The sequence below is a fragment of the Notolepis coatsorum genome (genome assembly GCF_963971535.1).
Source record: "Notolepis coatsorum genome assembly, chromosome: 14".
Taxonomy (NCBI): Eukaryota; Metazoa; Chordata; class Actinopteri; order Aulopiformes; family Paralepididae; genus Notolepis; species Notolepis coatsorum.
In genome coordinates, this window is record NC_140178.1 from 9185715 (window position 1) to 9203367 (window position 17653).

Consider the following 17653-nt stretch of genomic DNA (forward strand, 5'->3'; position numbering starts at 1 on the left):
TGGGGGTGTGTAGTTAGAAGATGCAGAGCGGAGGGGTCTTGAAGGTGTGTAGTTAGGCGATGCAGAGCGGAGGGGTCTTGAGGGTGTGTAGTTAGACAGCATTAACCGGAGGTAGGAGGGAGCCGTTCCCCTTGCTGCACGTTATGCCAGGGCAAGGACCTTGAAGCGGATTCGTGCTGGGGTAACGTGGGCTGACAATGAGTCACTATTGATACCGTAGCACTTTACCGTTGAGAGTTATATCCCCTTACTAGCACACACACACAGACACACGCCCTTCTATGCATAAAAACTAATTTACCTCCTTCCGACTCTATTGTAAGTGCGAAGGCAGTCCAATCAACTCCTCCCCTCCTCGCTATGTTGCGATAATCATTAATACATCCATATGTCGTGGCGGCTACGTGGCGTAGTGGGCAAGGCGCTCGCCATGAATGCGGAGACGCTGGGCTCGCCTGTTCGAGCCCAGCGCTCCACATTGCTTTCAGTTTAGCTGGTCGTTCATACTAATACACATTGGCCGTATTAGGGGGTGGGAAACTGATGGGTGGGGATCGGGCGTTGTGGACAGCGACTCCTACAGGTCGGTTGGTGCGCCTGCGCAGTAGAATCAGGAAGTGTCGGGGGCAGCGTGAGCCTCCCACGCGTTACTCCTCGCCACTGAGAGATCGAGCTGCGCAGGTGAAAAGATGCGACTGCTGTTACCTCAAGTACCGGAGGGGACTTGTGCTATGTATGACTTAGTCCACATTGCAGCCGGCTTGTGGGAGGCAAGAAACAGCGTTCGTGACAGGGGAGGGTTGAATTGGATGATACGAAATTGGGATGGGAGAAAATATAGAAAAATGGGAGAAAAAGTGGATAAAAAAAGAATACATCCATTATGTCAAGATACCTCAGCTATACGGTATAGCCACATTCGGTGTGTCCCATGTTTGAATTAATATCTAACAAATGGAGGCAGCTGTCAAAGCATATGACACGTGATTTAAAGGTGACTATAGGGCAGAGGAACGTAGTAATCCTATAATTGACCTATCCCAAACCCCACCCCATCCTTTCTTGATCCTCCAATCACGACTGTCGCTTCCCCCCCCCCCCCCCTTCCCCGGGACGAGAAGCGACAGTTGCGATCGGTTGAGATCGTCGGTGAGCTAGGTTGAGAGAGAGACGGGTCAATTGGATGGGTGGACAGTACAGTACTGCAGTTAAAACACGGCCAGAGAGGAGAGAACAAGGAATGTTCTAATTTGAGCTGTCAGGCGATGCAGCGAGAGAGAGGGAGGGAGGGAGAGAGAGAGAGAGAGAGAGAGAGGGAGGGAGAGAGAGAGAGAGAGAGAGAGAGGGAGGGAGGGAGAGAGAGAGAGAGAGAGAGAACAAAGGGCAAAGACAGTAATTATGACATATGACATTAGGAAGACACTTTCATATGTCAAACAACGCATGCATTTTTGACAGGTAATTGCTGTATTTAATTTTTTTACACATTGTCGTTGATGGATGGTTGTGCCGTTCACCTTAATCATAGAGAAGAAATACATTTCTGTCCAACGCCCACAGGCCAGTCGCTCTTCCTCGGTCGGTGGAGAGCCAGATTACCCAGCAGCCTCGTGGCTGTTATCCACCCCCCCCCCCCCCCCCCAAATCAATAGCCAGGGGATCAGACGGAAAACCACAAGAGAGAAGGATGGAAGACAGTAGGGATTAATGAAGGAATCAATGAGTGAGTGAGTGAATCAATGAAGGTCCATAACCTTGATTTTAAACCCAACCCTAACCATAACCACACTGTTACCTTAAACTAACCATAACCTTAACCCTAAACCCAACCCTAACCATAACCGTAACCACACTGTTACCTTAAACTAACCATAACCTTAACCCTAAACCCAACCCTAACCATAACCACACTGTTACCTTAAACTAACCATAACCTTAACCCTAAACCCAACCCTAACCATAACCATAACCACACTGTTACCTTAATACACAATTATATCATACAGTAATGTTAAATAACTGCCAGCTATTGAAAGATGAAGTAATAAAGGAAAAAGGGGCAAAAAGCACTTACTCCTGGGACATTCTTGGACCATTTTACAGCCCATAATTCAAAAAAGACCCAGGCGCGGAATTCTATAATGGTAGGGATAAAAGGGTTAAACTAACCATAACCTCATGTCGAGAGCCAGATTACCCAGCAGCCCCGCTGTTGTTATCCACCCCCCCCGAATCAATAGCCAGACGGTAAACCACAAGAGAGAAGGATGGAAGGCAGTAGGGATTAATGAAGGAATCAATGAGTGAATTAATCGATGAAGGATCCACATTTATATAGTTTTTTCGTGTCGTAGGACACAACACTTTGTACAATGTAGGACAAACCTGGACAAACCTATCTTGTGCTATTCTTCACACATGCTTTTTCCACCGAGACCGTTCTTCAAAGCAAATACACACAGTTGTGACATGTCCCCCCCCCCCCCCCCCCCCCGCCGCGCGCTGCTTCCACGCTCGCCATTCAGAGATCAATATCTCTCGCACACACACTCTAGCACTGCTGAGATGAAAGACGGTCCAAACACGTGCACACAGGGTTCGCACAAGGTCCTTGAAGTGCTTGATTTTTTTACAAAAAAAATTCAAGGCCTGGAATTCCTTGAAAACAGCCCATTTTTTAAACAAGGTGCTTAAAAAGTCCTTGAAATTCAAATCAACCATTCGCATTGAAAGTTTTATTCATCCATGATCAAAATTGTCTGAATCAAGAAATATAATGTTTTTATTTAAAGTGTAACTAATTGACGGAAATTGGTTTTAAGCCATGAATGTTGGATCAGATTTTGCATTTAAAAGTGAATTGTATCCTTTTATAAATGCCCTTTTTTAAATGAAAAATAGTGCTTGGAAAAGTACGTGAAAGTCCTTGAATTTCATTTTGCAATGTCAGACATCAGTCATGGACCTCCGCAGAGCAACAACAGTGGAGCTTCCCACGCAGACCTCCTGGGCACACTGTGTGCTCATCATCTGCCAGCAGGGAGTCTGGACTCCTTCCAGCTTGGACGTAGCAGGGGGGAGGCGGGGGGGGGGGGGCGGCGCGGGGCGGGGGGGGGGGGGGGGGTTCCCTGCACGAGAAGCACCACACGTACCAGGAGGTTTTCTCTCTCTGTGTTGTCTCTAGTGGATCGTGTTGTGCACTCCTCCCAAGTGAGGCACTTTGAGTTCGTCGAACAAACAATAGCACTTATTGCTGCTGGCTGCCGGGGGGGAGTGTGTGTCGTGACGTCCCCTTGCTGGCTCGTTGTACACGAGTGTAAAAGTCGCTTTGGAGATAAGTGTCGGCTAAATAGCGTAGATGACAGGGTTCGCACAAGGACCTTGAAGTGTTTTTTTTTCAAAGTCAAGACCTGGAATTCCTTGAAAACAGCAAATTTTTTAACAAAGTGCTTAAAAAGTCCTTGAAATTCAAATCAACCATTCGCATTGGAAAGTTTTGTTCATCCATGATAAAGAATTTCAGAAACATAAATATAGTACTTACTTATATGTATATATAACATACATTATGTACCTTTTCCCCTTTTTCTGCTGATAAAACTGTATTGCGCATTGCATTTTACACACTGCAAAAAATGTGCACATTGCACATCACACAACATACTTTTTTTGGAACTGAACCATTTTGTTATTTCAATTCTATATAGTATAATATATACATCCTGTTATCTGCACGGGGCACAGTGGCTCGGGAGGTAGAGCAGTCGTCTGGTAATCCAGAGGTTCCCGGTTCGATTCCCGCTCCTCCCGGTCAATGTGTTGAAGTGTCCTTGAGCAAGACACTTAACCCTTAATTGCTCCTGATGAGCAGGTTGGCACCTTCCATGGTCGCCTCCGCCGTTGGTGTGTAGTGGAATGTGTGAGTGGAATGGGTAAAAATGTGAGGAACAAATTGTAAAGCACTTTGGATAAAAGCGCTATATAATGCAGCCATTTACCACAACAAAGTGAATTTCACTCTTTCTTTGCTGTAAGGTACTGAACGACGTGACAATAAAGCAATCTGGATCTGGATCTGTGGTCGATCGAGTGCTTTATTTAGGTTTTCCGATGAGGCCGTGTGTTGGACACACACAGGGTCAAAGGCTCTCCGGTATCAGGACGCGGGGGGCATTAAGAGGGATAACATTCTTCACAGAGTACTCTTCCTCCCCGTGTGGGTATCCGTCGCCACGGCGACACAGCCTCCTCCTGAGCGCAGTTGTCACGGTGTTGAGTGATGGACGAGCCGTCAGGACGACGGGAGATAATAACCGGTGACTGACGCGCGGCAGGTGGAGAGATGCTGGACCCGCGGTCCGGTTCGGTTCCGTAGACCACGGGGTTCACAGGACGACGCGGAGTGGAATCAAAGCTTTATTTAAACTCGAAAGGCGACGGAGTACATACAGAAAGACTCAAATGGATTTTTGATCACAGGGTATTTGCACTTGCAGAATATTTAGAGAACGCTTGGGATAAATGTACGAAAAGACCATTATATGTGATGTATTTATTTTGGCCTACTGATGGTGTGCATGGTGTACTGTAGCTTACAAACCTTGGGAAATGAATGTTATATTAAATGATAGTTTTCGGTGTCTTATAATCCCCTAAGGGGTGGGTCATCGGACATGACACGAAAATATAATGTAATTCATTCATTCAAACAGAAATAAGCTAAAGAAAGGCATATAAAATCACACAGCATATAAAATCATAACAATAAGACAACAAGACGAGGCAAAAAGCAAGGATAACAAATCAATTAAAACATGTACAACTGACAGCGGTTGGAGATCAAGGTTTTAAACTCTGCAACAGAGGGGAGAATATCAAGCTTTAAGGACTGTTGGAGTTCATTCCATGAGCTAGAGGGCATCGTAGCAAAATGCAGATTTACCCTGTTCAGAGCAAACTCTGGAGACCTTAAGGACCTGCCAGTCACTAGAACGGATTCCATACATTTCAAAATTCCATTCCAATAATGATGTAGTATAAGGAGGTAGCTTACCAATAAGGGCCTTAAAAATGTACAAATACCAGTGTTTATTGTGCCTCTCCATCAGAGGAGGACAGTGATCGTATGCATTAGCGATCTGAGGGCAGAGTGATGTACAGAGTCCAAGGATTTAAGGGTTGAGGCCGCAGCATGCCTATAAATTACATCACCACAGTCCAAGACTGATAAGAAAACTGCTTCGACAACTCTCTTCCTACTAATCAAAGGAAAGCTGGTTCTGTTTCTGTAGAGGAAGCCAATTTTCTGTCGCAAACCTGGAGGCAAGGTTGTCCACATGGAATTGAAATGTAAAAATGTCTCACACCATGATATTTATATTCAGGGACTCTCTCAATGCTAGAACCACTTGGTGGTAGATAATATGTGTACAACCATCATATTAAACATTTCTGGCTCTAGGCGGCTACGTGGCGTAGTGGGCAAGGCGCTCGCCACGCAATGCTGGAGACGCTGGGCTCGCCTGTTCGAGCCCAGCGCTCCACATTTGCTTTCAGTTTAGCTGGTCGTCCGTACTAATACACATTGGCCGTATTAGGGGGTGGGAAACTGATGGGTGGGGATCGGGCGTTGTGGACAGCGACTCCTACAGGTCGGTTGGTGCGCCTGCGCAGTAGAATCAGGAAGTGTCGGGGGCAGCGTGAGCCTCCCACGCGTTACTCCTCGCCACTGAGAGATCGAGCTGCGCAGGTGAAAAGATGCGACTGCTGTTACCTCAAGTACCGGAGGGGACTTTTGCTATTTATGACTTAGTCCACATTGCAGCCGGCTTGTGGGAGGCAAGAAACTGCGTTCGTGACAGGGGAGGGTTGAATTGGATGATACGAAATTGGGATGGGAGAAAATATAGAAAAATGGGAGAAAAAGTGGATCAAAAAAACATTTCTGGCTCTAGAAGACAGCATACATTTAGTTTTTACTAGCATTAAGAACCAATTTAAGTTTAATAAGAGCTTCCTGGAGGGTAATAAAGGAAAGTTGGAACAGATTTATCATCAACGTGGAGACCGGCTCTGTGGTTAACCCTTTCACTACCACACTACAGAAGGTTAACCCTTTCACTACCACACTACAGAAGGTTAACCCTTTCACTACCACACTACAGAAGGTTAACCCTTTCACTACCACACTACAGAAGGTTAACCCTTTCACTGCCACACTACAGACCGTTACCCTTTCACTACCACACTACAGAAGGTTAACCCTTTCACTACCAGACTACAGACGGTTAACCCTTTCACTACCACACTACAGATGGTTAACCTTTCACTACCACACTACAGAAGGTTAACCCGTTCACGACCACACTAGTATCCAAATCGCTTTACAACGTAATGCCTCACCATCCACCCGTTCACTCACCGACAGCGGAGGCGACCATGCAAGGTGGCCGACCTGCTCATCGGGAGCAGTTAGGGGTTAAGTGTCTTGCTCAGGGCTGGGAGGAGCCCAGGAATCGAACCGGGAACCTTTCCGATTACCAGACGACCGCTCTACCTCCTGAGCCACTCTCACCCTGTTGTGTTTTTTGGTGTGAGGTTACATTACATTAACACATTAACACACCCTTCCTGGACAATATATACTGTATACCTTCTTGGCACATATACTCAAAACTGAGCATCTGAACATGACACTGTTGAATGAATTAATGAATGAATTAAGTTTATTTCTAGCCATTTAGCATGTACAAAAAAAACAAACACACACAAATCAAATAACAAGTTGGCCGAAAAGGTTAGGGCTGAAGCTACAATCTTGTAAATGCCCTAACCCAGTGCATCATCTCAAATGTATCGTTGATCTTCGTTATCAACCAGAAAAACAAGTATACAGCCCTGTTCTATTATATTCTATTCTATTGTATTGTTATTCTAATTTAGTTTATATATTCCATTTGACTGTATTCCACTTGAATTGTCTGTTAATGTTGATGGCACCAAATGACGACCAAGACAAATTCCTTGTATGTTCTGATTCTGAGCTTGTAAGGGATGCTTGAAGCCATCTCTTCCACCAGGGGGCAGTAGAAGACTGGCTGAAGGTTTAAAGTGTAAACGGTGGCACTTGATTCCACAAATTCAAGGCTGCTTTTTTTGTGTGGCTGGATGCGCATTGAGCCTTGGTATATTCTTGATGCACGTCTTGGATGTGTCATCGGGAAGAATTGTGTTTGTGTCTCCCGGTAGTGTACAGAAGAAACACACCACCATAACTCTTTAAGATAAGATATCCCTTTATTGATCCCCTTGGGGAAATTAAATGTAATAAATTATGTAATGTATAATATAATTACAATTTGTGTGCAGGGTGTGAGAGAATGCTGTTACTGTATCAACCCTTGTGCTTGAAAGCCTTAATAATAATAATAATAATAATAATAATAATAATAATAATAATAATAATAATAATAATAATAATAATAATAATAATAATACATTTGATTTAAAGAGAGCCTTTCTCTGACTTAAGGACACTTTACATAAGATAAAAATATGAATATATATATATAGTAACAACAAGAAAAATTTTAAGAAATGAAAAGGAAGCACAGTGCAGTCCATTTGCAAGAAACAAAAACACTAAACAATTTTTTAAATAAAATTAGAATGCCTTGCATGAATGTGAAGCTCTGTCATAATTGTTGAAAGGGAAACACCTCATTATATCTCTCACATTCAGCCTATTTATTTTGTGACACACAAAACCAAGCGTACGTTGTCTCTCACCTCAAAGTGTAAAACGAGTGTGAGTGTGTGTACGCATGTGTCCGTTTGTGACTGTGAGTGTGTAGTGTGTACGCATGTGTCCGTTTGTGACTGTGAGTGTGTAGTGTGTACGCATGTGTCCGTTTGTGACTGTGAGTGTGTAGTGTGTACGCATGTGTCCGTTTGTGACTGTGAGTGTGTAGTACGCATGTGTCCGTTTGTGAGTGTGAGTGTGTAGTACGCATGTGTCCGTTTGTGACTGTGAGTGTGTAGTGTGTACGCATGTGTCCGTTTGTGACTGAGTGTCTAGTGTGTACGCATGTGTCCGTTTGTGACTGTGAGTGTGTAGTGTGTACGCATGTGTCCGTTTGTGACTGTGAGTGTGTAGTGTGTACGCATGTGTCCGTTTGTGACTGAGTGTGTAGTGTGTACGCATGTGTCCGTTTGTGACTGTGAGTGTGTAGTGTGTACGCATGTGTCCGTTTGTGACTGTGAGTGTGTGAGTGTGTACGCATGTGTCCATTTGTGACTGAGTGTGTAGTGTGTACGCATGTGTCCATTTGTGACTGTGAGTGTGTGTGTGTACGCATGTGTCCGTTTGTGACTGTGTGTGAGTGTGTACGCATGTGTCCGTTTGTGACTGTGAGTGTGTAGTGTGTACGCATGTGTCCATTTGTGACTGTGAGTGTGTGAGTGTGTACGCATGTGTCCATTTGTGACTGAGTGTGTAGTGTGTACGCATGTGTCCATTTGTGACTGTGAGTGTGTGTGTGTACGCATGTGTCCGTTTGTGACTGTGTGTGAGTGTGTACGCATGTGTCCGTTTGTGACTGAGTGTGAGTGTGTACGCATGTGTCCGTTTGTGACTGTGAGTGTGAGTGTGTACGCATGTGTCCGTTTGGGACTGTGAGTGTGTAGTGTGTACGCATGTGTCCGTTTGGGACTGTGAGTGTGTAGTGTGTACGCATGTGTCCGCTTGTGACTGTGAGTGTGTAGTGTGTACGTATGTGTCCGTTTGGGACTGTGAGTGTGTAGTGTGTACGCATGTGTCCGTTTGTGAGGGTGAGTGTGAGTGTGAGTGTGTATACACATGTGGCTGAGAGGAAACGACAGGAAATGCGCTCATGTCTACATGTCACCTCATGTAGGTCTGTGTGTTTCCTTATGACTAGAAGCTCAGACGCAGTCTACAAGATCTTTGAGGCAGAGTTGACGCTACTAGTTTTACTCAAGTACTGCACTTAAGTACAATTTCAAGCTACTTGTAGGCCTACTTTATGTGAGTATTTTCATTTTAGGGAACTTTATACTTTATTACTCCACTACATTTCAAGGGAAATATTGTACTTTTTACTCCACTACATTTATCTGAGCCCATCAATTACTAGTTACTTTGAAGAAAAGGAGTTTGCATAAAAAACACAATACAAGATAAAAAAAAATGTATGAAGATTATATACTTTCACATTTGAAGCCTGTCAATTTCTAGAAGACGTAATCAGAGCAGCATAACTGGACCACATACCACTTTAACATCACCTTTAATCAGAGCAGCATAACTGGACCACACACCACTTTAACATGACCTTTAATCAGAGCAGCATAACTGGACCACACACCACTTTAACATGACCTTTAATCAGAGCAGCATAACTGGACCACATACCACTTTAACATCACCTTTAATCAGAGCAGCATAACTGGACCACATACCACTTTAACATAACCTTTAATCAGAGCAGCATAACTGGACAACATACAGTACCACTTTAACATCACCTTTAATCAGAGCAGCATAACTGGACCACATACCACTTTAACATAACCTCTAATCAGAGCAGCATAACTGGACCACATACAGTACCACTTTAACATAACCTTTAATCAGAGCAGCATAACTGGACCACATACCACTTTAACATAACCTTTAATCAGAGCAGCATAACTGGACCACATACCACTTTAACATAACCTTTAATCAGAGCAGCATAACTGGACCACATACCACTTTAACATAACCTTTAATCAGAGCAGCATAACTGGACCACACACCACTTTAACATAACCTTTAATCAGAGCAGCATAACTGGACCACATACCACTTTAACACAACCTTTAATCAGAGCAGCGTGACTGGACCACATACCACTTTAACATAACCTTTAATCAGAGCAGCGTAACTGGACCACACACCACTTTAACATGACCTTTAATCAGAGCAGCGTAACTGGACCACACACCACTTTAACACAACCCATAGAGGTCAATGGATACACAAACGTCATGTAGAATGTGTACTTTTACTTTAGATACTTAAGTACATTCAATAGCAAATACTTCTCTACTTTTACTTAAGTAGAATTTGAATGGAGGACTTTTAATTTGACCAGATTACTCATTTATCTGAGTATTTCTACTTTTACTTAAGTAAAGGAACTGTGTACTTCTTCCACCACTGCTAGTTAACTACTAGAGTTATCATCAATGATAGATATGACACTCATCACTGTGTCCTTTATGACAGAGGCCCAACAAACACTGGTATTTGTTAATTTTTAAGGCCCTTAATGGTAAGCTACTTCCTTACCACAGTGGCTAGGGCAGCGTGTCGATGTGTCCTTGAGCAAGACACTTAACCCCTAACTGCTCCCAATGAGCAGGTTGGCACCTTGCATGGTTGCCTCTACTGTCTGTGTGTGAATGTGTGAGTGAATGGGTCAAATGGTGAGGAACAAATTGTAAAGCGCTTTGGATAAAAGCTGTTATATACAGTAAATGCACCATTTACCATTTTATATTACATCATTATTTGAATGGAATTTTGGAACCTATGCAACCCGTTCTAGTGACTGGCTGGTCCTTAAGGTCCAGTTTGCTCTGATCAGGGTAAATCAGCATTTTGCTATGATGCCCCTCTAGCTCATGGAATGAACTCCAACAGTCCTTAAAGCTTAAGATTCTCCGCTCCCCCCCCCCCCCCCCCCCCCCTGTTGCAGAGTTTAAAACCTCGCTCTCCAACTTTTGTCAATCAAGTTGTACGTGTTTTAATTGATTTATCAATTCATAATCAATTGTTGTCTTATTGTTATGATTTTATATGCCTTTTTTTGTGTTGCTTATTTCTGTATGTACACTCGACGTGACTGTAAATTAGGGAAACCTCAGTTGCCTTTCGAGTTTAAATAAAGGTTTGAAATGTAATTCAATTAATATGGAGGTGTGCCTTACAATGCCCCCAACCACACTGACTTCAATTCTCGTGTTAAGATGAGGTATATATAGAACTGAGACTGTGGGTTTTCAGCTGCAGCATTTCAACAACTACACCACTAGATGGGGCTCTACGCCAATAGCTGCAAATGCTGATATCTGTTTCACATTCAAATGTGCATAAGAAGGAGTCCCTATATACTATGCATAAACGATTGCAATTTAATCTCCATCTCACTGGCCATTATGAATTTCTCTCCCTCTGTATCGTGTTTTTCAAATGGCATGTCAAAGGAAATGTCATAAGTCATAAATCACAGTAATCACGGATCACAACGTATAGTACGTTTTCCTTTTCAATACGCATCAATCAATCATAGAGAACTATTGTATGACATATCTGATTCAATAGCCGCATTGTGGGTCATGAATATTCCAGGATATTTGCATCTGATCTGCATTCAATCGCTCTCCCTTCAGAGACGCTTCTGTACCGCAGGTGTTTGTAGGATTCCTCCACTGACTTCTGTATACTATTCTCTGCAGGCTTCAACCCTGCTCTGTGGCCAACGATTCCACAACACTAAAGTATAAATTAGGGATGTCCGATATTATCGGCCTACCGATATTACCGGCCGATATTGGCATTAAAATGTAATATCAGAAAATATCGGTATCGGTTAAAAAAAAATTAAAAAAAATGTTTTACATTTATTTAACCTTTATTTACCCAGGCAAGCAAGTAAGAACTAACTCTTATATTATTTATTGTCAAAAGTATGCATAATGTTGTGTTTATTCCACGACAAGAGATATGTAATGTTAATTACCTGAAATTATTCCGCTTTTGGGGGGGGGGGGGGGGGTATCGGTATCGGAAATTAAGAGTTGGACAATATCGGTATGTCGGATATCGGTAAAAAAGCCAATATCGAACATCCCTAGTATAAATGTTATTTAAATGTGTTGTGCATGGGCGCCCCAGTGGCGAACCACATAGCACGCTCAGCCGCGACACGGGTTCGATTCCCGAATCCGTCGTTATTTCCCCAATGTCTTCCCCCCACTCTGTCTCCCATTTCTCCTCTGTTTCTCCCTACTGGACTGCCCAGTAGTAATAAAGCGATAAAACGCCAAAAGATAAATCTTTAAATGTGTTGTGCACACAAGCAGTTTTAACTTTTTTTTTAACCCGACCAATTTTCCGCCGTCGACTAAAAACACACTTCTTCAATCAATATCTGAAATGAAGAAAGATTAAAATCGTGCAATTATCATGCACTTTGCCACTAAATAATCTATGCTAATATGTCTTTACTACTCATGTGCTAGGGGTGTAAATATTTGACCCCACAACGATTCTTCAGGCAACGATTCAATGCATCGTGAAATCTCTTCATTTGACCACGATTCGATGCGATTCGACCTTAGGATCGATGCATTGTTACACCCCTACTATGTACCCTTTACTTCCCTTCCCGCTGACCTGTTGTACAGAACTTGTAAGTCGCTTTGGATAAAAGCATCAGCTAAATGACCAAAATGTAAACGTGCTAACCCCCCCCTTCTGTCGCCTCTTGTGTCTCTCCAGGATGAAAACAAGACTCCCAAAGCGCCCAAGCCCAAGGCGGGGGAGACGGTCGCCGCGGGCGCAGCGGTGGACGGTCACCTGGAGCAGATCCCGGAGGAGGGGGGTGACGACGGCTGCGTGCCCGTCGACCTCCATTCGGACGAGGAGGCGGTGGAGATCGAGGAGACCGTCGTCGAGGAGTCCCGCGCCGAGCGCATCAAGCGCAGCGGCAGGCAGCGCGTGGACAACATCAAGAAGGCCTTCTCCAAGGAGAAGATGGAGAAGCACAAGCTGAGGACCAAGGAGAACCTGGAGAAGACCAAGCTGAGGACCCGGGAGAACCTGGAGAAGACCAAGCAAAGGACCCGCGAGAACCTGGAGAAGACCAAGCACTCGCTGGAGAAGAAGATGGGCAAACTGAGCTCCCGCATGACGACCGCGACGTCGCCCAACCCGGAGCGCAAGGAGAAGCCGAAGGAGAAGACGCCCGAGTCCGTGCGTGCCCGGCGCTCCAAGATGACCGTGTACCGCGTGCCGCCCTTCACCTTCCACGTGAAGAAGATTCGCGACGGGGACGAGGAGGATGAGGAGGAGGAGGAGGAGGAGACGCGCCACAACGTGGCCCAGACCCAGGTGCCGCCGGCGCCGGAGGGAGAGCACCTGCGCGTGGAGGTGCAGGAGGGCGAGCTGGTGGACGTGGACAGCCCGGCGATGAAGGCCTTCCTGAAGGTGGCCGCGTCCGAGGGCCTGCTGGACGGAGACGACGACGCCATCGGCCTGGAGGTGGAGGTGGAGGAGGGCGAGCTGGTGAGCGTGGAGGAGGAGGACGAGGAGGACGACGGGCCGGAGATGAAGGCCCTCCTGGAGGCGGCCGAGGACTCTCGGCTGGTCATGGTGGAGGAGTCAGACCTGCACCTGGGGAAGAAGCACAGGAAGTAGACCCCCCACCACCCCCGGGGGAGGATCCCTGTCGACGGCTGAAGAGAGAAAGGATGAAATGATGATGAAGAGAGAGGATGATTAGGATGACAAGGACACAATATTATTAATTCTAGGGACTTTCTGGACATGGTCACAATCTATGAAGTCTCATTTGTTGTTGTTGTTTGTTTGTTTGTTTCCCAACAGGGATGACTTTTACTTTGATATTTTTGCTCCTCTTTAGCGTAGAAATTAAAAAGATAAAACAACGGGCTAGTTTTTGACATGGAAACTATAAAAAGAAGTCACCGTGTCACAATACCAGCGTTCTATAACAAGGAAACTATGAAAGACGGAAGGAAGGGTCGTCGTCACGTCAGAATATCGGTGCCAGACTTTGGTGCCAGTTCTATTGAAGCCCGTATTAAAACTCAAGATATACCAGCTATCTGAGTGTAACGGAGGTACCGCAGTATATCCACAGTCACGATGGTACAAGTAGTTCAGTGGCTGTGGATGGTAAGCGGTACTGCAAGTAAAACTCACTCCCCAGAGGCATCCAGACCCGGAAGCAAGTAGTGAATTCACTTCTTGGTATAGTGGTCTGTGATGCCGCCCGCGACGCGGGAGATCGGGGTTCAACTCCCACTCAGGGCGATCCCTTAACAGGGGTCGAATCGAAACAAACACAACGCAGATAAGGTCACACCGGCTACACGAGGAAATATACATGGACCGATATATCACACGTTAGCTAGTTAACAAGGCAACACATTGCAGATGATTCTGACATCCGAGGTAATAACCTGTTTAAATGACATAAACGAGGAGACGGCTGATCCTTTTGTCGGCCGAAGTGAAAGTTTCCACACTTTACATTTACATTTAGTCATTTAGCTGACGCGTGACGTAACGACTATTCCTCCTTTTATAGTTTCCTTGGCTTTTGAAGCATACTGCAGTCATTATTCCTGACTTATTCGCTTAGCTTTCTACCTATCTTTCTGTGAATGGCTGTGACCGTTCACTATACAACAATCATCCCAGATATTTCAGATCTAGGATATTGGTCGTTATAGAATTGCGTTAGTTTCTAAAAAATAATTGTCACAATGAAGAATGTATGAATAATAGTCTGTGTTAATTAATAGATAGCCTATTTGATGTACCATAATTGCCGTGCAGGATTATGCACAGCAGTAGCTTTTGGTAAGGAGGTTGGTCGATAACCCGACGTTTGTATTGTGATTGGTGGTTTTGTCGTCATGTGATATGCATGTCACATTTGGTTGGATGACGAGTGGGCACAGATTAAAGCCTATACGACTACTTTTCCTTGACTTGAGGAGTTTACAAATTATGTCAAACGCGTTACGCACGCCGCGGTTTGGGCAGTTTGTAGGGGGGGATAGCGGTATCTTCCGTTGACTGCCACCGCGTGTCTGGCTAACTCGGCCGACGTGCCAAGTGTTACGTATGATGTAAAGTTTGTCATGTTATTAAAGGTTGAGATGTAAATGACTTGAGAATAAGAGTATTATCGTATTATCTCTTATCTTAAAAAGACACCAGGGAATTAAGGTTTGCTTACCTGTAATCTCTGCTTTGGAATATTCAAAAACACAATTTAATAGAACAAATCCTTGAGAACTACTGATGTGTGACGGTAGTTTTTTTGTTGACATTTTGACAAATTGAGGTCTAATGGATCGCGATGACAAACGATTTCCCGCCAAGAACATTCTACGAAGGTTATAAGTTGTACTATATTGTTATGTGGGATATAGTGATCTCTTCTAATTATTTTAATCTTTAGCTGGAAGTGGTTACTAACTTCAAATTGATCCACAATAACCCACAATTTTTAATGCCAAAGATGTATCCCCCCAAAAGAGAAAAAAAGATTTTGAATGTAACATTTGTTATTGCGTTGTTGTTGTTGTTTTTTCACTATGCATGTTCAATAACATAAACAAAACACATTTTTTTTTATTGTATGCACTGTAATAAGCTTACTGGTTAGTGTATACACACCATGCCACGAGCATCATAGGCTGCCCTGGACATGTGTGTGTAATGCCAAATACATAATAATTAGGGATGTTCGATATTGGCTTTTTTACCGATATCCGATATACCGATATTGTCCAACTCTTAATTTCCGATATCGATATATGCGGGGTTTCCCCCCCCCCAAAAAACACAACATTTTGCATACTTTTCACAATAAATAAAATAAGAATTTGTTCTTACTTGCTTGCCTGGGTAAATAAAGGTTAAATAAATGTAAAAAAAAAAAAATCGGCCGATGATATAGCCGATAATATCGGACATCCCTAATAATAATACACCGCTGTGCACGGGAAAGCACCTCACTAGTCTTGAGAGAACCGTGTGTCACTATGGTTGCATTCCAAGCTGCACAATCCCCCTCTACATTCTCCAAGGCGATGGCTGGAAGAAGCTGCGGGGTGCACGGGAAATGAGTCTGAAACACGCCTCAGGACCTGGGTGACAGGTTAATGACGGCCCGCGCCACATGTAGAAAACGTCAATGTCATGCCTAGTAGCTAGCTACTAAGTGCCACTTAGTACGCCATTGACATTTGGCTATTGAAGTTAGACGGTGCCAGAGGCAATCCGGCCAGGTGCACACTGTGAATGAGAATCCCCCAGGGACAAGCAAGGTATATGTCTATATAAGCTCACGACAGCAGGTTTCTCTATTATTATGCTTTATGATGATTCGGAAAACAACGGCCGGAAATGAAATGCCCCAATGCGAAAGGGGCGGAAATGGATGGAATGAGGATTTCTGACTCCTGCTGTGAATTAAAGTCATTGAAAAAGAAAATTGTGAGTGCAGCCGTTTCTTTGGCTCCTTGAGTTTTTATGAAGAGAAAGTAGGAAAAGATTGTCCCGTTGCATGATCCACAAACATGGAGCATCAGTTTTGATAATAATAATAATAAGGGGCGACAGTGGCTCAAACGGGTGCATAATTGAGACGTATGAATGGCCCTTTTGGCTTTCCATACTCAGGAGGTATAGAGCAGGTGTCTGGTAATCGGAATGTTCCCGGTTTGATTCCTGCTCCTCCCGGGCAGTGTGTCGAAGCGTCCTTGAGCAAGACACTTAACCCCTAACTGCTCCCGATGAGCAGGTCGGCACCTTGCATGGTTGCCTCTGCCATCAGTGTGTGAATAGTTAAATGTGTGGAACAAATTGTAAAGCGCTTTGGATAAAAGAGATAATATAAATACACCATTTGCCCTAAACTTTATTTGTATAGCACCTTTCATACAGGCAGGCACATGCACACATAGAGCCCAAGGGGTTACCGTTACGCATATAGACTGCCCTTCCAACTGAAAAATGTCAGGATAGAATCAAAATATTAGGTAAAGAGAGAGAGATGCCCCGTATTCCATTGCAGTTTGCACGGCCTCCTCAGCGTGCCTCTCCACAGACCTATATATTTTATGCATAGCGTGGGTGGTGATGATGATGATGATAGAAACCGCTGTGGCGCATACAGTTGAATGCTGGTATTACAATCATTGAGGGACACGAAGAAGTCAAGTCCGATGGGATTTGGGAATCTCAAATACAAATCGGGATTGGAATAAAAAGTGCATTTATATTAAACAATACAGAATATACAGCACTTCTTGGGGTCTGTAGGGTAAGCACTTATTCCCTCCCCCCTGAACATTTATGGAGATGTATGGGTCTTTTAAGTCAGTGATAAAAGTGTCTTTCAAGGATAAGTGAGCTCCTGCACTGATTATTATAGTTCAATATTTGATCACCAAAACCCACCAAAAAGCATAAAAAGCCCCCCCCCCCGCCCGAAAAGGGCCCTTAAAATTTGAGCACCTGCCCCGCTAAAGTCCTGTGCACGCCCCTGCATACAGGAATTGTAGCTCAACGTGCTTCACAGCAGTAAAAAGACATAGGCATAAACTGGCAGATCAAGAGCAATGCATAAAGTGCAGACATAAAAGTTAGCATAAAATGATCATAAAATAGACCAGCAAAATAGACAAAGTCAAGATAAGGCATAGAACATTAAATCACATCGTTTTTCATATTAGGATCTAACATCTTAATAGGCCTCTTTGTTTACGGTTTGATTATCACTGATACACATAAAATAGACATATGAAAGCATGAAATTGGCAT

At 44.0% G+C, this 17653-nt stretch overlaps 1 protein-coding gene across 1 annotated transcript in view; it reads left to right on the forward strand.

The window, feature by feature from the left end:
• Positions 1-16274, forward strand: part of LOC311239908 (caveolae-associated protein 1-like) — a gene marked incomplete at its 5' end in the record, with an annotated part of 61876 nt that extends 45602 nt beyond the window's left edge. The window contains 1 exon segment of the mRNA XM_084328352.1: positions 12569-16274. Coding sequence (XP_084184478.1) covers positions 12569-13486 — 918 coding nt within the window. The 3' untranslated portion in view covers positions 13487-16274.
• Positions 16275-17653: the final 1379 nt, after the last annotated feature.